This window comes from Lampris incognitus, chromosome 1 (genome assembly GCF_029633865.1).
Source record: "Lampris incognitus isolate fLamInc1 chromosome 1, fLamInc1.hap2, whole genome shotgun sequence".
Classification (NCBI taxonomy): Eukaryota; Metazoa; Chordata; class Actinopteri; order Lampriformes; family Lampridae; genus Lampris; species Lampris incognitus.
This window is the reverse complement of record NC_079211.1, coordinates 23,891,228-23,912,153: the sequence shown is the minus strand read 5'-3', so window position 1 is coordinate 23,912,153 and position 20,926 is coordinate 23,891,228. Positions and strand designations below refer to the sequence as shown.

Sequence of the window (20,926 nt, the reverse complement as noted above, 5' to 3'; positions counted from 1 at the left end):
ATCACCACTCTCTCCCCCTTTGGTGCACTTTCCACCACTTCATCCAACTCACTCCAGAATTCTTCTTTCTTTTCCATCTCACACTCAACTTGCGGGGCATATGCACTGATAACATTCATCAATACACCTTCAATTTTCAGCTTCATACTCATCACTCTGTTCGACACTCTCTTCACCTCCAGCACACTCTTGACATACTCTTCCTTCAGAATTACCCCTACCCTATTTCTCCTCCCATTTGCTCCATGGTAAAAGAGTTTGAACCCACCTCCGATGCTCCTGGCCTTACTCCCCTTCCACCTGGTCTCTTGCACACACAGTTTACTTACCTTTCTTCTTTCCATTATATTAGCCAGCTCTCTCCCTTTACCAGTCGTAGTGCCAGCATTCAAAATTCCGACTCTCACCTCCACACTCCTACCCTCCCTCCTCTCCCGCTGCCTCTGGATATGCCTTCCCACTCTCCTTCTCCTTCGCCCAACAGTAGCATAGTTTCCACCGGCACCCTGCTGGCCAACAGTACCGGTGGCGGTCATTGGTAACCCAGGCCTTGACCAATCCGGTATGGAAATCTGCTTTATAATCCGCATATTTGATTTGGCAAAGGTTTTACACTGGATGCCCTTCCTGACACAACGCTCCCTATTTATCTGGGCTTGGGACCAGCACTAAGAATGCACTAGCTTGTGCATCCTCAGTGGCTGAGTTCCTACCCCTTTTCACCTACTCTTGTTAATTCAGCTGCTATACATTTCAAACTCAATTCCCACTGTACTGTATAGTTCAAATTCAATGCAAGTTGTGCTGCACTATGCAAACTCAACTACTGTGAATAATAGGAGAAAAAAGTAAACACATAAAAAACATATGAGAGAGGGGGAAAATATAAAGAAAAATACATCCTAATGTCATGTACCAAGAATAAACAGATCTCAATGCTACGTACAACCCAAATGTCCACTTGGCGTCATAGAAAGAAAAATTATAAAATGGCGTACAGTGTGACTCATTCTAGTTATTCCAGCCTCCAAGTTTTTGACCTCGAACAACTGGTGAATGTATAGAAAACCAGCTGGTGGTACCTGAGGACTGGATAGGGGACTTGTGATTTTGATGATTGAAGTGTGCTAAATTAAACCGACTCTGACTGATTACATCGGATAATTTTGTAAAGATTTTATGTTATTTTATTTGAAAACAAACATGCAATTTGTAGTAAATCTAAATAAGGCAAATATCTGAATATCTAGGTGTTGTCCAGAGGGAGGCGCTTCGGTGAGCAACTGAAGTTCAAAATTCCCAGAATGCTTTGCAGGCCAACCAACCCTTCATAGATTTTGCATCCGGGTGTGAACTTCCTTTTCCGCTGTGCCCAAATTGCGATGAGGACCTAGGGTAACCTGGACCTCTAAATAATCCAGATCCATCCTTGTAAAAGGCTGAACCAAACGTCGCCAAAATGACCGAGCAGATGACAGTAAGGGGGACCCTGAAGGGGCACAATGGTTGGGTCACCCAAATTGCCACAACTCCACAGTTTCCAGATATGATTCTGTCTGCGTCCCGAGGTAAGCGTCACCCCCACCCCGCCAACATGGCTAAAGCAGTCATTCGCACCAGCTAGCGAATTACAATAGTGTCGTCAACCGATGGCGTTTGTCGCACGAATGACTTATGCATGACCGCCGTTTCTTTCAGTAAACCAAATTGAACTGTCATTTTACATCGTGGCGTTATTTCTTATCCAATGCAACTGTCGTCAGAATCTTTAAGGTCTGTCAGCAGACTGCTAAGCTAACGTTACTTGGCTTCAGCTAAAACGTCACTGGCTACCCACAACGCAGCCAGGACACGTGTTTTACGAAATGCAATTGCGTTTTTGCCGGGTTAAATCGTAAAGCAAGTTCGTGGCAGTGAATAAAGTAATTCATATGTTCTTAACACTTGATCTCATCATGAGCAAAGCACTTAGTCGATTCTCTTCAGGATGTAGGCCTACTCTCCACTTAGTTTGACATTTCTGCTGGTGCCTTCGCAAATTGGCAACATTTTACTCAGTGATCATAAACTGTTGTTACCATTTTTAAGATCTCTCCACTCGGCACCAAATTAAAGTTCAAGTTTGCATATTTATATATAGTTTTTTCCCCCTCATTTTCCAGACAAGTCTATCATTATGTGGAAGCTGACCCGCGATGAGACCAACTACGGCATCCCCCAGCGTGCGTTGAAGGGTCACTCTCACTTTGTCAGTGATGTTGTCATCTCCTCTGATGGACAGTTTGCCCTCTCCGGGTCTTGGGATGGGACCCTCCGCTTGTGGGATCTTACAACGTAAGGTCAATTGTCTAGCTTTGCTGTTTCTTTGGGAGTATATAACAGGATAAAACTTTTCATGTACTATCAATTCCTGTTCATTATGGCTTAAAATATGTGTGAACAAAATCCAAGGGGAGATTTGGATTTCATTTTTGTTATCTCTTGTGCTTGAATGTTGCTTTTGTCCTTGATGTAAACAATTATATCTACCTTCGAATTTTTGAAATACTGCACAGTGTAGTGGTTATTAATTTGATTCTTGATTGTGAGAGCTATCCATGATTTCAGTTCAATTACAATACCACCTGTGAAACTCCTATCAGTAAGTAATCAAACCAGGTAAACTGGACTGAGGATGATTTGTATGTTGCATAATCAGTGATTGATGGTGAGTTGTTTTGTTTTTTGTTTTTTTGTTTTTTTTTAGTGTTGCTAATGCTTTTTTGAGGTAGGATATACAAGCAGATACAGCTTCTGATGTGTTTGTGATGTCTCTTCAGTGGCACCACCACCCGCCGTTTTGTTGGCCATACCAAGGATGTGCTGAGTGTGGCCTTCTCTGCTGATAACCGCCAGATTGTGTCTGGCTCCCGGGACAAGACCATCAAGCTGTGGAATACCCTGGGTGTTTGCAAATACACCATCCAGGTGAGCTTGTTGCTTATATGATAGAATGAATGTGCAGGTCCCAACCTGGAGCAGTTATGCTTAGTCACACCATGTCTGCATAGGTAACACTTAATTTTATGTGGCAGACACATCAGTGGTCAGTCTTATTCTCTAATCAGTTTAAATTTAAGGATGAACTTCACATTTTAAACTTGTGTAGCTGTTCACTGGAAGCAATAGATTCAGTCTTTGATGACCCTCCATCCAGGATGAGAGCCACTCTGAGTGGGTGTCCTGCGTCCGCTTCTCCCCCAACAGCAGCAACCCTATTATTGTCTCCTGTGGCTGGGACAAGATGGTCAAGGTATGTCATCCCTTTCTAATATCATCTTAATTTAACCTTGGAATAAATAATTGACTTGAGGCTTCTTATTTGACATCTGTTGATATGTTCATTGAAACTCTTAAAACTAATTCTAAAATCTTGTACAGGTGCAAGTTTGTGGTGATCTTTGCCCAGTGATTTAAAATAAATGGCATGTATTACCTGAACCTTGTCTCTGCTGAGTTTTTTTTTTTTCTAGTGATGAGGGCACAATACACGGTACTGTGAGGATTTTGTGCAGTTATATTTGTGATCTACTCTTTATATGGTATTCTTTGAACTTTCTTCTTAGGTGTGGAACTTAGCAAACTGCAAGCTGAAGACCAACCACATTGGCCACACTGGCTACCTGAACACAGTGACTGTGTCTCCCGATGGCTCCCTGTGTGCATCTGGTGGAAAGGTATGATAAAAGCATTCTATGATTTCTGAACTGCCACACACAACAGGTTCTGGTGCCTACACAAGTCTAGCTCAACCTGCATTCCAAAAAAAAAGCACAAAGAAAATTACACATCTGTTGGTCGGGCATAATTTTAAAATGCAAAATGTCTTGCAGTTGGCTTACAGATGTTTTTGTAAGCAACCTTTGTCTGCACATAGGACGGTCAGGCCATGCTGTGGGACCTGAATGAGGGCAAGCACCTGTACACCTTGGACAGTGGCGATAACATCAACGCTCTTTGCTTCAGTCCCAACCGTTATTGGCTGTGCGCTGCCACTGGTCCCAGCATCAAGATTTGGGTAAATGGATTTTTATGGATGCTGTTAATCCCCCCCCCAATGAGAAGGAAATTACATGGTGTATTTAAAGGTGCTATATGCATTATTTCTTCCTTCCTGAATCACTACTTAATTCTAGCTGGTTTTTTTTGAATGTTACCAATTGAAACGAAGTTAATGACACACACTCACTAGATTTGTGAGTTCAAAAACACATGATCCCCAAAAGACCTGGCTCACACTTCGGAGTCCTCAGTAAACCATGCAGGGATCACCGTAAAAGAGAATGACTTGAGTGTTTGAACATGACATACGTAAATGTGCTGTGTATCTGCTACCTTTCTGTTTGAAGTTGTCTTGCTTGCTTTGATTTGTTCACATTGCTCAACATTGGTGGTCGGATAAAACTAGTACATGTGGCACCTTTTCTACATTGATGTATTGTAGCTGAATGGGCGGTGATGAAACCTTTTCAATGCCAACTGTATTGTTGTGATGATAAAGAGGCTGTTTCTGAGCTCTGTAAAGGCTGTAGCCATGAAGTTAATCAATTGATCCACATCTGTTGGTCCTTTTGTCACAAATGCCAATTTCTGTTTCTTGGCTCATTTCTCTTTGTTCTTGTACATAGGATCTGGAGGGCAAGATCATTGTGGATGAACTGAGACAGGAAGTGATCAGCACCAATAGCAAGGCTGAACCCCCACAATGTACTTCCTTGGCCTGGTCTGCTGATGGACAGGTATAATACATTAGCTGAGCAGAATCCTTTAATACGGTTTTATTTCTGTCCTTGCTACCTTACAAGTTGTTCTTGGCTCCAGTCATTTCCAGTCACTATTTGTTCACCCCCGTTGATTATACCCATTCACTTGTTAACACTGATGTCTAATGGTGACAGTCCTGCAAATATGAGGGGGCACTGGAAAACTAACTACTCGTAACCTATACAAATGGAGCTTGCATACTCTGAATTGGTTTTAAATGGGTCCAGTGTGACACTTACCATGTTTGATTTCTCTTCCCCCCGCCCCCCTCCCCTTCACAGACCCTGTTTGCTGGCTACACCGACAACCTGATTAGAGTGTGGCAGGTCACCATTGGAACCCGATAAGAAGTTTTCATGGTCACCAGTTGGACCTGATAAGAACTTTTCTCATGAAGCGTTTGAATAAAAGTTATAAAAAGTAGTGTGAACTCTTGGATTAAACACTGCTGATGGTGGATTTGGTAATACTTATTGGCTGGACTACTTGCATGTTCCCATGCACACAAAAAGTGAATATTTAGATGTAAAATCTGACAAAGGTTTGTATACCAGGTCATAATGGTATTCATTGTAGAAGCACACGGATGTCAATTTTTAAAGGTTTGCCCATCATGAGTTGCCGTAGTGTAGTATCCTAGCAACGGGTAGTAACACGAAAATACCCTTTTCGGAGGCAGCGATGAGATTCTAAGATTTCCCTCGGATTTATTCCTCAAACCACGTTACAGTTAAAAATGTTAAGTTGGCTGGTAAGTGACATGCTGATACGCGATTAAGCTCTAACACGAACCTTCCTTTGCCGATATTTGCGTTATTGGAGGGGGGAAATTATCACCGCAGAAGTCTTAACGTCGTGAGTTAACGCTTTCCTTGGTAAAATGGATGACGGAAGGACAGTATATTCCCGTATTTACGTGGAGAAGACCTTGGCAATAATAAAGCCGGACGCCGTACACAAAGCAGAGGATATCGAAGCCGTCATCCTCAAATCGGGCTTCACAATATTGCAGGTTGGTGTAGCGCTAATTGGAAACGCGCTGTCTTGACAACGGAGGACAGAGGGTTACGTGTATTTAACGGTATTTGCACAAATGAGATTGCAGTGAATGCGTCAGTGGCGTTAAGCAGTAAAATGCAGCCCATTTTAAGTTGAAGTAAGCTTACCTGAGGGTTTTAATATACAGGTTGGTTACTGCCTCAGCGGTAGCTTGTGTAGACTCTTCTAAAGTAACTTTTACTGAGCGCAAAATTCATCTCGTTCTTACCAGCAGAAGCGCAGGCTGCAGCTTAGTCCAGAACAATGCAGTGACTTGTACGCACAACATTATGGTAAGCTACTTTTTCCCAGCTTGACTGCCTTCATGAGCTCTGGCCCCATCATTGCTCTGGCATTGGCCCGGGACAACGCTATTGCCCACTGGAAGGCCATCATCGGGCCGGTCAACAGCGTCAAGGCCAAGGAGACCCACCCGGAATGGTCAGTTCTATTGATCAGTTTATAAGTGGTTCTAAGTAAATTCCACCGTCAACCCTATGGCAAAAAGTGTGGGAGGAGCCTTGGTATAATAAGTTCTTCTCTAATAACATTATGTATGCTACATATTGCTTATGAGCATATTGTAGTTTCACAATACTTCCCACACTGCAATAATGTCACGACTCCAAATCTTAAATGCCTTAATCTTAAAAAGTCTTAAATCTGTACTACCCAAAAATCTCTAAGTTATAGACACAAGTCGAGACTGAGTTGGTGGCGTTTTTTTTAATTGAAAATCATGTTGAAGATGTCATGGCAATATTATTCGCTGGACGGATCTGCACATATTTTTCAGTGTTGGTATCCAGTTGACAGAGCAGACGTTATAAACCAGCTTGAATATTTTTGCTTTCTCATATGGGTGACAGAGAAAATGTATACTCACATTACACAAATCTTACTCTCCAGGGATGGGCAACATGATCCAGAAAGGGCTGGTGTGGGTGCAGGTCTTTGTTCCAACCAAGCAGTTACACACCTGAGTCTATTAGTCAACCAATAGTCTTGTTCCAACCAAGCAGTTACACACGATTCTATTAGTCAACCAACAGTCTTTGTTAAGGACCTTGATTTGTAGACTCAGGTGTGTAACTGCATGGTTGGAACAAAGACCTGCACCCACACCGGCCCTTTCAGGATCATGTTGCCCATGTGATCTGGAATTGTGAGATGTTTTTAGAAGAACTTTCTAATGGTATGTGTAACTTTCCCCACACAGAAAACAACATTTTGGTAGATGGTCTTCATTTTCAATAAAATGTAAGACTCAAGACATATCAGTCTTGCAGATAATAGGCTGTTTTCTCATTTGTATTATTAAACAACTTCTTTACCTGGGACTCATTTCATCAAGTTTTAACCAAGACATGTTATATCACATTTATATCAAATTATACAATGACCAACACCACAGTGTGCAGCAAACACTGTCGTGTTGGTCATTGTATAATTTGATACCAGTATTGCTGGGCCCTTATAGAGTTGTGTGGTGACATTTTTTTTTTACTAATGTTTTCTCTATCACAGCCTGAGAGCAAAGTATGGCACCTCTGAACTGTGCAATGCACTTCATGGCAGTGAGTCATTCACTGCTGCAGAGAGAGAGATCAAATACATGTTTCCAAACTGTGAGTTAAATTCACAGATGTAAAAATGCAAGCTTTTTCTCAAATACATAAAATGGTCTGTTAGTGAACACTTACTTCCTGTGATCCTCCTCCAGTTGTAGTTGAGCCCGTCCCAATGGAAGAGGCAGTCAAAGAATATCTGTTCAAGTACATAAACCCAACTTTGCTCAGTGGGCTGACTGAGCTTTGCAAACAGAAGCCACTCAACCCCTGTGTAAGTATGAGAATACCTGATAATTGAAGATATACAGTAACTGATGATTTCTAGCCACTGTTTGGTGCCACTGTAACCATGATGTATCTGATATTGATGGTTGTTGTTGTTTTGGCCCTTAGACAACTTATGCCACTGCTCTGTCATTTTGTTCCAATATTCAACAGATTTGGCTTGCTGAGTGGCTGATCTTAAACAACCCTAACAAGCCTAAGATATATGATGGGGCCACTGTGAAAGAAGCAGAATAACAACGTGATAAAGAGAGAAGAATATGACATTTCAGACAAACTAATTTAAAAGCAATTGTATTACTTCAATGCTGAGATCAAATAAAACGTGATTTTGCAACACATCACATGCTTAAATTGTACTGTTAAACCAAAATGTACAACAGCATCATACTTGCGGTGCAAATCTTTAAAGTGGGTGATTCAATTTTACTTTAACGAGCCAAAACAAAATGTCTGCACTTTTTAGATATGACTGCGTCCCTCAATAAAAACTGGTAGCACTTATTCATTAACTCCTAAATTGCCAAATATTCATTTTTGAGTAATCACATTACTCAAGCCTGACATTCCTCAATATGCTGTCTGATCAAATCTCAACAGCAAAAGTTGAAATGGAAATGCTGATTTGCTAAAACTGGTTACACATGCTTTTCTTCAGACTGCCAACACACACTAAATCTGTTGTTCTGGGTGGTTGAAAGTAATAATAACCAAGCTGCATTAAATGTTCACACCAACATTTTCTGTGGCCTGCTGGCCTCACTACTGACTCCAATGCTGACTGTTTTCCAGGAGCTGGTCCTCATCACTTGCTAAGTCACAAATTTAAAACTATTTTTCTTTAAAGCATTCAAAGTGTCTCAATCAGCCACGTAAAGGTCCCTCGGAGTGCACAAGACTGTATGAACTGTTTGCATTGTAAATTAGTTTGGACTGAAAATGTTTTGATTTTAGCCCCCTTAAAAAAAGTTCACATAGCAGCTGTGAGTGGGCCTAAAAGGATAGAATCCCAAAATAACACAATGACCCCTTGAGCCATTTTGTGGTGTTTGGAAGGTCTGCCACCATAATTTAAGAGTCTCTTGACGGGGATTTTTATGTTTTTGAAATCAAGAGCCAATTCTGCAAGACACATTCTGGTTTGCCATATCATCATTATGATTTACGATAATGCTTAGCTCACTTGCAATGTCAAATAAAGGTAAGGAAGTTCAGTTCAATCCTTATTATTAGCCTACTGTTTTGGCCTTTGATTATGGGTGTGTAATAATCAATGAGGGTTTTTGCTCATCGTTTTGGGGTGGGGGATTGAAGAAGGGGATCCTTGTTGTTGGTGAGTCTAATTACTTGACAACTACGTGGACAGACCAGAATATGAAAATGAGAGCGTGAAAGAAAAAAAAAGGATTCCCTCTCTTTAATTAAAACAAAGCTACGTTTTGCTTTCTAGTATCTGGCCTACCCCACAGAACATTTCTCTTAGGAAATACTCTTGAATAGTATTGCACCTTAGCAGTTGTCAGTGTATGCAAATTAGTCAAGAGCAATTAGTCACAAATGCAATATGCACGTTCATATGGTCTTAACATTTTCCGTAACCAGTGACTTTCTTAAATCATGGATACACGATGATTCGTGAATCGACGCTTTTGTGGGAAGGCTATACCAGTTTCCATTTCCCAGGGATTGAAAGCACAGTGCGTTTATTGGTTTCAGTCATTTTACACAAGGTGTTAGCGTCTCTTTAATAATCCTAATATTAGAATTCAAATATGACATGTACAATCCTCCATAAAACGTAGCAACACAGTGACAGAAAATGTACTTAAGTTCCTGTGTGGGGGGCGTGAACATCTTCTGCATAACGACAAATAGGCCTGTGTGATTGGTCAGTCGCCGACTGGCAGCGCCGACGATCGAATTGTATGGCTTCATGACCGGAATGTCATTTTTTTTCTGCCGGTTCTATAAAACCAACCACGAGTTGGCGTCGTATGGGAGAATCCATCTTGAAGAGAGCTCTCCGACGGTGTGATCTGTAAGCGGCTTTTCGGACTTCTTTTGCACCCATTACGCTTACCTTTGTTTTAATTTGTCCTGTAAGTATTTCGAACGGAGCGGATTCATTGGTAATGTTATCGCAGTGGTGCGTAGATACTCGCGATTTCAAAGTCATACGGCGGCGACCACGGCCTCCACATTACGTAACTGTGAATTGAGTTGTACTGTTCAGGGCTCGGTTTTATTCGTCGTATCCTGCTTATATTGCCGCTGGTCTTTTAGCCGTCACGACGATTCTCGGGTTTATATTGTATGAGCAGTGTGTTGTTCACAACACATTACTCATATGTTTACCGTGTCACCGTTTACCGATATCCCAAGTAGCGTGACTCTTTAAAATGTATGGAAGGCGATCGTGCCGGCCAAAATGGTGGTGGAAACGTATGCATTGGCACATTAATGGCGAGGCTTGCTTGGCAACTCGGATTATATAATAACTGTGTCTTTGTTTGTTTTGTTTTTTTGTTTTTTAATTTTTATTGTAACTACGTAATTTATGTCCTCCACAGGAAATTAGGGGGATCATACTAGTTCAAAATGTCCGACACCGAGCAGCAGTTTATGGAAACATCTGAAAACGGCCACGAAGGCGATGAGGATTTTAACGGAGCTGGGCACGTCGAGGAGGCTAATGACGGCGAGGCTGTGAATGAATGCGAGGAGAACGCAGGGCCCGAAGCCTGTGCGGACGAGGCGGAGGGGGGAGATTCGCAAAACGGTGCCGCGGAGGGCGGACAGATCAACGCCAGCAAAGGCGAAGAGGATGCAGGGTGAGTTAAATGGCCAATGTTGATTAATTTGTGAAAGCAATAAGTGGGGGTGTGTATGTGTATGGGGGGGACGTCCGTGTGCGCTCTGCCCTGTTTCTTTGTTCCGCTGGGCTTTGTTGGCGCCATGTGCAGAGCGGAGTGGGTGGTGGGGGGGATGGGCACTCGGATCAGGGACGAAATCTAACGTGTATTTGATAACGTGTGCCCTTGGATGTACAGTATTTACTACGTTTGAATCCTAACTGTTTCCAATTTATTTACTTTTTTAATCTCTACAACCTAGCGGTGCTTGCATTAGTACACCCCGTGCCTTCCTACGTCACCGGTGGCAACAGATGTTCTAGGACAGTTTGTGCACTTGTCCTCCGCCCCCTCTCCATAAAGTTGTGGCTAAGCCTGTGTAGTAATATAACTTTTTTGCCCCTCTCTCTCTGGTCAGGAAAATGTTCGTTGGTGGTCTCAGCTGGGACACAAGTAAGAAGGATCTTAAAGATTACTTCTCTAAATTTGGTGAGGTGACGGACTGCACCATTAAGATGGACCAGCAGACAGGCCGGTCAAGAGGCTTTGGATTTATCCTCTTTAAAGATGCTGCCAGTGTAGATAAGGTGGGAGAGAAAAAAAGCCCCCAATTTTTAGATGTTCAGGGAATACATTATGTCCAGAAGCGGAGAGCTTACATTAAGACTCCTTCCAGGTCCTTGAACAGAAGGAACACAGGCTAGATGGACGACAGATTGACCCCAAGAAGGCCATGGCCATGAAGAAGGAGCCAGTCAAGAAAATCTTTGTGGGAGGCCTCAACCCAGACACAGAAAAAGAAGCTATCCAGGAGTATTTTGGAACCTTTGGAGAGGTACAGTGTCGGGCTTTTTTAAATTGGTGTGTCACTTCTTCCTATGGTTGTCAGAAATCGGCACCGCCAGCAATGTCTGTTGTTCAAAACAAGTTTTAATTTTTCTTCAACTTTATAGATCGAGACCATTGAGCTTCCACAAGATCCAAAAACAGAAAAGAGGAGGGGATTCGTATTCATCACGTATAAAGAAGAGGCTCCTGTCAAGAAAGTTTTGGAAAAAAAATTCCATAATGTCAGCGGGAGCAAGGTAAATGCACGACACAAAGTCTACACAAGTCTTTTTAAATTAATCCGAAACTAACGTGTGTTTGTCTGGTCCTTCAGTGTGAGATTAAAATAGCCCAGCCGAAAGAGGTGTACCAGCAGCAGCAGTATGGTGGCCGAGGCTATGGCGGGCGTGGGAGGGGCCGTGGAGGTAAGTATCTTTTGATTCCTTTTTTCGTTCAACTAGTATTCTATTGCAAGCATTATTACACTTCTATAGGATAAATAAGGAATTATGGTATAAAGAGAGATGAAAAGGGATTGTCAAATGTTTCCATTTGCAAGCAATTTTTGTCAACCCTGTTTTTCTTTCAAATACATCATGATATAGCACCCTGATTGCTCAGAGGTTCTTTCTTTTGATCACTCAGAACCAGTTAAGAGGTGCATTTTTTGTAGTTGCCCTTTCCAAAAATTGCTTTTCATTTGGATAGAAACATGGGTTATGTTGGACATCTAACGGCTAATGTGCTATGTTCTAGAGCATCCTAAAATGAGGTCCTCTATTTCTAGGCCAGGGCCAGAATTGGAACCAAGGTTACAACTATTGGAACCAGGGCTACAACCAGGGCTACGGCTACGGACAGCAAGGCTATGGCTATGGCGGCTATGGCAACTATGACTACACAGCTGGATATTACGGCTATGGGGGTGGCTACGACTACAGTAAGCGTTAACTGCCCCCCAGGGAAAAAGCAAATGAGTGAAACTTTTTTTTTTTTCTTGGTCCTCCTTGTTGCACAGAAGAACTCAGTCCCTTTTTCTCTTGTCCTCCAGACCAGGGCAATACAAGCTATGGGAAAACTCCAAGACGTGGAGGCCACCAGAGTAGCTACAAGCCATACTGATCACATGTAGTGCAGGTATGCATTTTTGCATCATCTACCGTAATATGACAACCTAGCTGTAACCATTAGTGCCTTTTGACTCTAAATTTCTCCATCTATTCTAAATCCATTCAAACATTTTGGTGGACAGGGGGGTTGTGTCATGGGGTTTGTAATCATTAAAGATGGATTCATTCCACGTGCCAACCATTTTAAGATGCATCCCTACAAACACTACTGGATCAATAAGGGTTGAGGTGGTGGTGGTTAAGACTAGGAATAAGGGCCGGGGTGCTAGGTTTTGCAGCTTAGTGATCGTGTCCCCCCCTGGGTGTGTCCGTCCATTAACTGACCTGAAAAAAACTCATTCATGCATCTGTCTGTCTTTGTAACTACATGCCTTATTTGGTTATTCTCAGTAACGTTAAGCACCGTGTTTTTCTCTCAAGGTCTAAAGTAAGTAAGAGAAGGAACCCATGGTCCAACCACAGCGAACATGGGCTCTGGCTTTTCCTTTGGAGTTGGCTGAAAATTGGACTCATGCTCCATTTGTACAGATCAAGTGAGGAACTGGGGAAGCAAATGTCACTTTTCCACTTTTTATTTTATATTGTGTTGTCATTTACATTTCCAGAATTGGAAGTGTTATTTTTACTGTACTTTTTGGTACCTTTTTGAATCTAATGTATTGTATGGTTGTATTTTACATGTCTACTGGATTTACCAACAAGCAACAGCAGAGCTTTTAAAGCTCACAAATAAATCAATTTTGCTTTTTTTTTTTTTCTTTCGGTGTGTCTAGCTCTTAGTTATTTTCCTCCCGTGCTGAGTGTTTGATGCGAGTTGCATGGCTTCAGATATGGGGTGAAGCAAGATAAGTAGACGAGAACAACCAGCATTTTTTTTCCTTTATTTTAGCTTTAAGGAGACTTTCCCCGTCATGTCTGCAATTTTAAGTGGCTTTACTAGTGTAATGATACAACCAAGCGCAAGCCTGTTAATGTAAGAGGGCATTCCCTCTCTCACTGGAAACTCATTCCTCTAGTGTCTTGGGCAAATTGGTAGAAATAAACTTTTTGGTTTATATTACATGTGGATCCTTTTGTTGTTTGTAAAATTAATGTTAAATGTTTTGTGTTGTTAAATGGCTTGCTTGTTCTGTCAACGGTAATGCTAAAATATCAACGGATACCTCTTTTGGGAAGCTGTGGCAAAGGGCCTTGCTGCCTGCAGGATAACTGGCTTAAGTTTTGATGCTCACCCCTTAGATGTGAAACTGCGATACTTGGATGTTTTTGTGCATAAGTCCAAGAGTTAAAAGGTAGTGCTCCGGTAAGTGCTGATTTTCACCATAATGTGTCTTGAGAACCTGTCATCGGTGAGTGTTGATCCTACATTAGTTATTTTTGAAACTGCTACAGTGTGTGTAAAAGGGAGTGTGAATCAGAATAACTTGTTAAAAATGTTTTGATGCCAGCTTGGTATGAAAGTTCATTAGTGTTCCAGTTTGTGTCTTCTTGTGTTTATGGTCTTCTAGGTGGTGTGTTGTGATCCGCTGTGGCTGTCATCACTTCAAGTTGAGAATCACAGTAACATAACTTCAGTTTGTTAGCTGAAGAGGTGATCTTCATCTTTCACTTTGTTCCTTTGATTGTCAGGAATATGCAATGTCTGTAAAGGAACAGAATGAAACGGTTATTTCCCTTTTGTATTCTCTTTCAGTATCGGCATGCAAAGCTAAATAACAGCGTGAGTGCTAAATCTTTCAACAGGTTCTAAGGCTCCACTGTCACTGTCGGCATACAGGCAATGTGACATGCATTTTCCTGACTGATTGAACATAACACCCAGAATAACGATCTTTAAATCAGGGAGTCAAAATACTTCAGCAGTGACTGTGAACCCCAAATGGGCTGATATCAATGCATTTAAGTACAGATATTTTGCCAAAGTCAAATTGAAGGAGCTCATTTTGCCAGTTGGGGTCTTCTGGAGCGTCAAGTATAAAAATATACATTTCTCTACCTCTTGAAATTTCTGAATGTGACTAAAAATGTTTTGATTTTTATTAAAAAAATTTCTACAGGTTTAACAAACCTTAGATGTCTTCATTTTCTGGGTTAAGGATGATCCATTTCTAAGGGAAGATGTCATATACAGTTATGCATTTTTCACTATAGAATGTGTGTAATATGATTGGTAAGGTACATAATTGTTTAGTGCTAAGAGATTTTGGGGGTTCATTACATCCTATCAAGAAAGTAAACAATTGTGATGTAACAGATGGGAGTTAATAGAAAGTGTCTTACTTAAAAAGCCATGCCTATGTAACTAACCAGTGAGGATGCGGTCAATGCTTTGCGTCACCAGCTCTGCATCTTCCATGCTGAAACACATGGGAGGCTTAAACTTGATGACATTCTCCGAGGGACCATCTGTGCTGACAAAGATATGGTCCTCCTCCTTCAACCTGGTATAGTAGATAAAAAGGGGCATATTCCCCATGTTGTCACTAAGTTGGAAAAAAAAAAAGATAGTGCCCTAAAATGATGGGGGGGTGGGGTTTGAGAGGCCATTTCTTAAGCAATTCAAAACCATATTAATTTGCTTGGAAGGATACATTCTTAAAGCACAATTTGTCTTTATTACCCTGTAACTAGCTAATCTTGCTCATCTACACTTTATCCTCTCACCTCTTCACCAGCCTGGATGCGGCATCTGTGGCAGGAGTCTTTTGTTTTCTGTCAGTCACCAACTCAAGCCCCACAAACAGCCCTGCACCCCTGCAGAGAAGTGATGAATGATCCTCTGCTGGCAATGTATGACGCACAGCACTACATCCATACCAACGGCATAAAAATATGGCAGGGGGTAGTAATCCAAATTCCAATGAATAAGTTAAGAACAGAACTTATCACATTAGCCACTGTACCTCACATCCCCGATAATTTGATGTCTGGTTTGTAGATTTGTGAGCAGGTCTTTTAGATATGCTCCCACTCGTGTGGAATTTCCTTTTAGGTCCTCTTTCTCCATTACATCGAGGACTGCCAGGCCAATCGCACAGGAAACGGGATTCCCTCCAAACTATGTAATGTCAGAGGAAATATAAAATTGCAACATAAGCCCCCTTGAGATAGCAAACATTTCTGAACCAACTTAAGTATAGCTTTCCAAAGAAACATGAATTAAAACTCAGAGATTATTTACTGAATTGTAAGAATTATTATTTGTGTTTTTTTCTGAAAAATTTGATCAGTACTCAAAAGAAGAATGCATTCAAATTACATCAAATTGCCTTTCCAGGGATAAATGTTTTTCATACCTTTATTTAAAAACAATCATGACTATAAACTTGTTTTCTGATGCCATGGGTGGAATAACACCAGTGTGCAATATCAATTATAAAACTATTGCAATTGTGTAATAAAAAAGTAGTATAATAAAATGTATTACTGTGTTGAAGTACTCTACTCCATTGGCTGTGAAAGCCCCGGCTATCTCTGCTGTGGTTGCCACACAGGCGAGGGGGTGTCCATTGCCCATTGGTTTGCCCATGGTTACTATATCGGGGCAGAAATTATCTCCCTGCAACTGGAAAGCCCAAAAGTGACTTCCCACTCGTCCAAAGCCTGTCTGCACCTCGTCTGCCACAAACACTCCCCCAGCTGAGTGCACATATCTAGAGTTAACAGTAGAGATACATGAACCAGTGTCTTTTGGATGCCATGGCAAAAACTGAACTGTTACTCACTCTGCAACTTTAGTTGAGTATCCTTTGGGCAAAACTATTTGCCCTCCAACACTTGGCAATGATTCGGCGAAGAATGCAGAGATCTATGAAAAATTACCCAGCAGAGAAAGGGTGAAAAATTGGATCATATTTATTATTACACTGTTAAGAGTATTTTGACAAATGTTCGCATAAAGTGTACACTTGATTTAATTTATGTTTTCATGTATTTGACCAACGAGTACCTTTCGACCTTTTCCATGCACCTCATCAATCATGTCTTTTACAGTATCAGCATATGCCTGGGCTGGGTTGGGATGGTCCTCTTTGTATATTCCCCTGTAGGTGTCTGGTAAAGGGACCTGGGATGATTAGAAACATACTTTAATAATGGGAAATGTATACTGTTGGTCAGCACTGTGAAATGCTGTATAAGTTTACACACCACATGGACCCATTCTTTCTGTCCTGCCAGTTTCCGGAACTTGTATGGACTAATGTCGATGAGGGACATAAGATGCCCATGGTATGCACTGGTATAGAAGAAGAGTTGCATTGTAATTGGCATCTAGCTTAATGGCCCATAAGGTAATATGTTGTATTAGAACACAACCTTACTGGTCAAGAACAATAACGTCTTCATGTTGGGTGTACTGCTGGGCCAAACGAAGAGCAAGATCATTGGCCTCTGAACTGCCAAGAAAGGAGATTTGGTATTGGAATAGCTTTAGTTTCAGAGCTGTTGTTAGACCACGAGTTGTCCGTGGCAATAATCTACGTACCCGGAGTTGACAAAGTAGAAGACGGCCAGTTTCTCTGGGAAGGTTGCAGCCAGCCGGTCTGCATATAGGACAATATTGTCGTGCAGGAAGCGTGAATTTGCATTCAGGAGGTCCATCTGAGCTGTTGCAGCTCGTGTAATGCTGGGATGACAGTGGCCCACTGCAATGGACAAACACCTTTCAACTCATCCGAGTTTTGACACTGGCAGGCACAACTGAATTGTTGATCTTTTTTTAAGTTTGCGCTAAATCAGCAAGTGTGCTGTTGAAAAAACGGGGAGCATTATTGGTTATTTGGGCCGTAAACTGGAAAACCGGAGAGGAATCTGTTGTTTTACCATGCTGAACGTTGCTGATGCAGTCCAAGTACCGCACGCCGTTCTCGTCATACAAGTATTGCCCCCGACCCCTCACTATTTTCACCGGGTCATCCGAATAAAAAAGCCTGCAAGATTGCCTGCATTCGATAGAAAATTACACGAAACACACCAAAACACGACTGTCAGTAGGCTGGTGCAAGATATGGCTATTGGCATTTAAAAGCCCTACCTCAACAGTTTCGGCGTCGAGACTTCAGCCTAGTTCCCGTCAATGTGAAGTAAATCGGTTCACTTACCCAATCAATTTCCTTCTCATTGCAAGGGTTTCTGTTTTCTTTAACTTTTCCAATTCCATACTCTACTATTTTACAAAAGTATAAATATCAGTAATGCAATATTGAGATAATAATTAGCTGGCAGTTACACGTCCTAGAGCAAAACGAACTTGTCTTTTTTTTTTTACTTGCGTTTTCTGGCAGATTGCAATACTAACTGGCAGGTGCATACCGCCACCTACCAACCCGGAGTATGTAGAACAGGATCTGGTTTACATTTTTTTTTTAAAAACCCAACTATTATAATAAGCGTTGATGCATGCTCAATAATCCAGGTAGGGAAATATCATAAAGTTTAAGCGGCTCATCTGGACACAATAAACGTTGTGTCCAGATGAGCTGATTCAACTTTCTGATATACTCTTAAACAATCCGGTATTTATTAAGAGATTCTTATTACCCCTCTCTGTGTTATTACCCCTCTCCCACACCTTATCTCTATTTGTTCCTAATGTCCCTTCCAAATCCTATCCGTATCCTTTGTGTTTCTCCCTTTGTTGCAATCTCGTCCTTTCTTCATTATATTTGTCACAGTGCATTATCATGTGTTCAGTATTTGCAATCATATTAAAGTGCGCACACACTTGTGAATTTACTATCCCCAAGAGAAATGGTCTTATTTAAACCAGTGTGATCAAACTTTAACCCAGGTAAAACTACCTCCTCTCCTCTACTTCTCCCTTTAACACTGTGCGCTCTTTTGTATTCTTTAGTGTGTTCTGCCCTTACTGTCCCCATCCCATCCTTTTTGCCAAAGGTCAGATTTTTTTTATTAGTGCTTTACTTCCCCCTTTTACAAAATATAATGTCAGTTATATGCCTCATACTTATTGATTATCTTTTATCCATCATGTTTGCAAATGCCTTGCCCTTTAATACCACATGAGCAGGTGTCCAACAAAATTCTGCATCTATCCCAATCTTTGAATTCTAAATAGACATTGAAATTTTTCTTACAATCCCCAATTCCAATGAAGTTGGAACGTTGTGTAAAACGTGAATAAAAACAGAATACAATGATTTGCAAATTCTTTTCGACCTATATTCAATTGAATACACTACAAAGACAAGATATTTAATGTTCAAACTGATAAACTTTATTATGTTTTGCAAATATTCACTCATTTTGAATTTGGTGCCTGCAACATGTTCCAAAGAAGCTGGGACAGGGGCAACAAGACTGGGAAAGTTGAGGAATGCTCCAAAAAACACCTGTTTGGAACATTCGACAGGTGAACAGGTTAATTGGAAACAGGTGAGTGTCATGATTGGGTATAAAAGGAGCATCCCTGAAAGGCTCAGTCATTCACAAGCAAGGCTGGGTCAAGGTTCACCACTTCGTGAACAATTGCGTAAGCAAATAGCCCAATAGTTTAAGAACAACGTTTCTCAACGTACAATTGCAAAGAGTTCAGGGATTTCATCATCTACAGTCCATAATATCATCAAAAGATTCAGAGAATCCGGAGAAATCTCTGCACGTAGGCGGCAAGGCCGAAAACCAACATTGAATGCCCGTGACCTTGGATCCCTCAGGCGGCACTGCTTAAAAAACCGACATCATTCTGTAAAGGATATTACCACGTGGGCTCAGGAACACTTAGGAAAACCATCGTCAGTTAACACAGTTCGTCATCTACGTCTACAAGTGCAAGTTAAAACTCTACCATGCAAAGTGGAAGCCATATATCAACAACCCCCAGAAACGCCGCCGGCTTCTCTGGGCCCGAGTTCATCTGAGACGGACTGACGCAAAGTTCAAAAGCCAGCATCTGTGATGGTATGGGGGTGTGTTAGTGCCCATGGCATGGGTAACTTGCACATCTGTGAAGGCCCATTAATGCTGAAAGGTACATGCAGGTTTTGGAGCAACATATTGTAGCGAAGTTGCTACCCCGTCAGAATTGTGCCAATTGTCCTGTTTTACCCACCAGGCACTGCGTGCAGATTGTCAGTTGTTATTCGATGTTTTGTAAGTGTTTTATGTGTTTATGTGATTACCATTTGTTGTGGTGTAATTGTAGTTGTCATTCTGTTGTATTGTGTAACCTTGGAACTGAAACCCTGAACAACTTTGTTGTTCGAGTAGATCACGGCCATGTATTGTGTCACCTTTCTGTAAGTTCTTGTTTCTGTGTGAGTTCAATAAAGGGGTTACTGAGTTACCTTTGTCGTTGCTTATACGTTCGACAGAATATGCTGCCATCCAAGCGGCGTCTTTTTCAGGGACGTCCCTGCTTATTTCAGCAAGACAATGCCAAGCCACATTCTGCACGTGTTACAACTACGTGGCTTTGTAGTAAAAGAGTGCGGGTACTGGACTGGCCTGCCTGCCGTCCAGACCTGTCTCTCTTTGAAAATGTGTGGCGCATTATGAAGCGCAAAATACGACAACGGAGACCCCGGACTGTTGAGCAACTGAAGTCGTGCATCAAGCAAGAATGGGAAAGAATTCCACCTACAAAGCTTCAACGATTAGTGTCCTCAGTTCCCAAACGCTTATTGAGTGTTGTTGAAAGGAAAGGTGATGTAACACAGGGGTAAACATGCCCCTGTCCCAGCTTTTTTGGAACGTGTTGCAGGCATCAAATTCAAAATGATGAATATTTGCAAAAAACAATAAAGTTTATCAGTTTGAACATTAAATATCTTGTCTTTGTAGTGTATTCAATTGAATATAGGTCAAAAAGGATTTTTGCAAATCATTGTATTCTGTTTTTATTTACGTTTTACACAACGTCCCAACTTCATTGGAATTGGGGTTTGTACATATAAGATCTTTCCTGGTTGAATTCATAGTCTAAACTTAAAAGTACTGCTGCAAAGTCAGTGCACAATGCCACCCTGTCTGGCCTCACTACTTCTACCCACTGAAGACCAACAATCGCTGCCATCAGCTCAGCTGTATAAACCAATAATTTATCTGTAATTCTAACCCTTGAGGGGGCCTGAAAGCCTCTCTCAGCAGCCCCTGCAGTTTCTCTCCTGTATTCCCACGATATCCAAAAATTTTCTCGCTGCTTCAACCAGTATCTCTATTCTCTCTGATTTCCTTTCTGCCTTAGTGGCAAAATTAAACACCATGGCCAGAAATGCTAAGAACTTAATCTTATCCTTACAAAACAATATTCATCATGCATCATGTTTCCTACCTGATTTGTTCTCCCTTACTACTTGAATACTTTCTTTCCTAACTTAACCCTAGGCTTAACCCTATATTGGACCTGATTCTTATGGCTTCCATCGCTTTCTTTCTCTTTGGACAGTCTCCTTGCCAT

The 20,926-nt window shown here is 41.5% G+C and overlaps 4 protein-coding genes across 8 annotated transcripts; 3 read left to right on the top strand and 1 right to left on the bottom strand.

The window, feature by feature from the left end:
- Positions 1 to 1,353: 1,353 nt before the first annotated feature.
- rack1 (receptor for activated C kinase 1) lies at positions 1,354 to 5,260 on the top strand. The gene is made up of 8 exons (XM_056279024.1): positions 1,354 to 1,568; positions 2,163 to 2,334; positions 2,820 to 2,967; positions 3,197 to 3,292; positions 3,606 to 3,716; positions 3,917 to 4,057; positions 4,668 to 4,778; positions 5,085 to 5,260. Exons 1-8 carry the CDS (start codon positions 1,460 to 1,462, stop codon positions 5,148 to 5,150), a joined length of 954 nt encoding a protein of 317 aa, XP_056134999.1. The 5' UTR covers positions 1,354 to 1,459; the 3' UTR covers positions 5,151 to 5,260.
- A 125-nt stretch (positions 5,261 to 5,385) lies between these two features.
- Positions 5,386 to 8,064, top strand: nme5 (NME/NM23 family member 5). Of its 2 annotated transcripts, none has more exons than XM_056279204.1 (5): positions 5,386 to 5,554; positions 6,077 to 6,282; positions 7,369 to 7,469; positions 7,565 to 7,683; positions 7,851 to 8,064. In XM_056279204.1, exons 1-5 carry the CDS (start codon positions 5,540 to 5,542, stop codon positions 7,932 to 7,934), a joined length of 525 nt encoding a protein of 174 aa, XP_056135179.1. In that variant the 5' UTR covers positions 5,386 to 5,539; the 3' UTR covers positions 7,935 to 8,064. The 2 variants fall into 2 exon arrangements, with proteins under 2 accessions (XP_056135179.1, XP_056135112.1); XM_056279137.1 differs by having other exon boundaries at positions 5,386 to 5,815.
- Positions 8,065 to 9,665: 1,601 nt separating this feature from the next.
- On the top strand, positions 9,666 to 13,255 carry LOC130113124 (heterogeneous nuclear ribonucleoprotein A/B-like). Of its 3 annotated transcripts, none has more exons than XM_056280649.1 (9): positions 9,666 to 9,796; positions 10,268 to 10,528; positions 10,968 to 11,136; positions 11,226 to 11,384; positions 11,503 to 11,634; positions 11,712 to 11,802; positions 12,165 to 12,317; positions 12,429 to 12,514; positions 12,928 to 13,255. In XM_056280649.1, exons 2-8 carry the CDS (start codon positions 10,296 to 10,298, stop codon positions 12,497 to 12,499), a joined length of 1,008 nt encoding a protein of 335 aa, XP_056136624.1. In that variant the 5' UTR covers positions 9,666 to 9,796; positions 10,268 to 10,295; the 3' UTR covers positions 12,500 to 12,514; positions 12,928 to 13,255. The 3 variants fall into 3 exon arrangements, with proteins under 3 accessions (XP_056136624.1, XP_056136641.1, XP_056136633.1); XM_056280658.1 differs by having other exon boundaries at positions 9,669 to 9,735; XM_056280666.1 differs by lacking the exon at positions 12,429 to 12,514.
- phykpl (5-phosphohydroxy-L-lysine phospho-lyase) lies at positions 13,064 to 17,763 on the bottom strand. 2 transcript variants are annotated; one of them, XR_008810269.1, is made up of 13 exons: positions 17,610 to 17,763; positions 17,332 to 17,450; positions 16,994 to 17,153; positions 16,830 to 16,904; positions 16,657 to 16,744; positions 16,457 to 16,573; positions 16,233 to 16,315; positions 15,935 to 16,160; positions 15,411 to 15,565; positions 15,172 to 15,261; positions 14,788 to 14,948; positions 14,576 to 14,615; positions 13,064 to 14,149 (listed from the first exon to the last, which is right to left on the bottom strand). XR_008810269.1 is itself a non-coding variant. In XM_056280634.1 (13 exons), exons 1-12 carry the CDS (start codon positions 17,666 to 17,668, stop codon positions 14,599 to 14,601), a joined length of 1,323 nt encoding a protein of 440 aa, XP_056136609.1. In that variant the 5' UTR covers positions 17,669 to 17,763; the 3' UTR covers positions 13,064 to 14,149; positions 14,576 to 14,598. The 2 variants fall into 2 exon arrangements, 1 of the variants encoding a protein (XP_056136609.1); XM_056280634.1 differs by having other exon boundaries at positions 14,815 to 14,948.
- Positions 17,764 to 20,926: the final 3,163 nt, after the last annotated feature.

Bases quoted from the DNA above. Each gene is read 5' to 3' on its own strand.
- rack1 (XM_056279024.1), top strand. From the start codon at position 1,460: ATGACCGAGCAGATGACAGTAAGGGGGACCCTGAAGGGGCACAATGGT. The intron at 1,569-2,162 runs GTAAGCGTCACC...CTCATTTTCCAG, and splicing joins GATTCTGTCTGCGTCCCGAG to ACAAGTCTATCATTATGTGG. The intron at 3,717-3,916 runs GTATGATAAAAG...GTCTGCACATAG, and splicing joins TGTGTGCATCTGGTGGAAAG to GACGGTCAGGCCATGCTGTG.
- LOC130113124 (XM_056280649.1), top strand. From the start codon at position 10,296: ATGTCCGACACCGAGCAGCAGTTTATGGAAACATCTGAAAACGGCCAC. The intron at 11,137-11,225 runs GTGGGAGAGAAA...GACTCCTTCCAG, and splicing joins ATGCTGCCAGTGTAGATAAG to GTCCTTGAACAGAAGGAACA. The intron at 12,318-12,428 runs GTAAGCGTTAAC...CTTGTCCTCCAG, and splicing joins TGGGGGTGGCTACGACTACA to ACCAGGGCAATACAAGCTAT.
- phykpl (XM_056280634.1), bottom strand. From the start codon at position 17,668: ATGGAATTGGAAAAGTTAAAGAAAACAGAAACCCTTGCAATGAGAAGG. The intron at 16,745-16,829 runs GTAAGGTTGTGT...CTTCTATACCAG, and splicing joins GACGTTATTGTTCTTGACCA to TGCATACCATGGGCATCTTA. The intron at 16,574-16,656 runs GTGTGTAAACTT...TAATCATCCCAG, and splicing joins AGAAAGAATGGGTCCATGTG to GTCCCTTTACCAGACACCTA.
- nme5 (XM_056279137.1), top strand. From the start codon at position 5,684: ATGGATGACGGAAGGACAGTATATTCCCGTATTTACGTGGAGAAGACC. The intron at 7,470-7,564 runs GTGAGTTAAATT...ATCCTCCTCCAG, and splicing joins CAAATACATGTTTCCAAACT to TTGTAGTTGAGCCCGTCCCA. The intron at 7,684-7,850 runs GTAAGTATGAGA...AATATTCAACAG, and splicing joins AGAAGCCACTCAACCCCTGT to ATTTGGCTTGCTGAGTGGCT.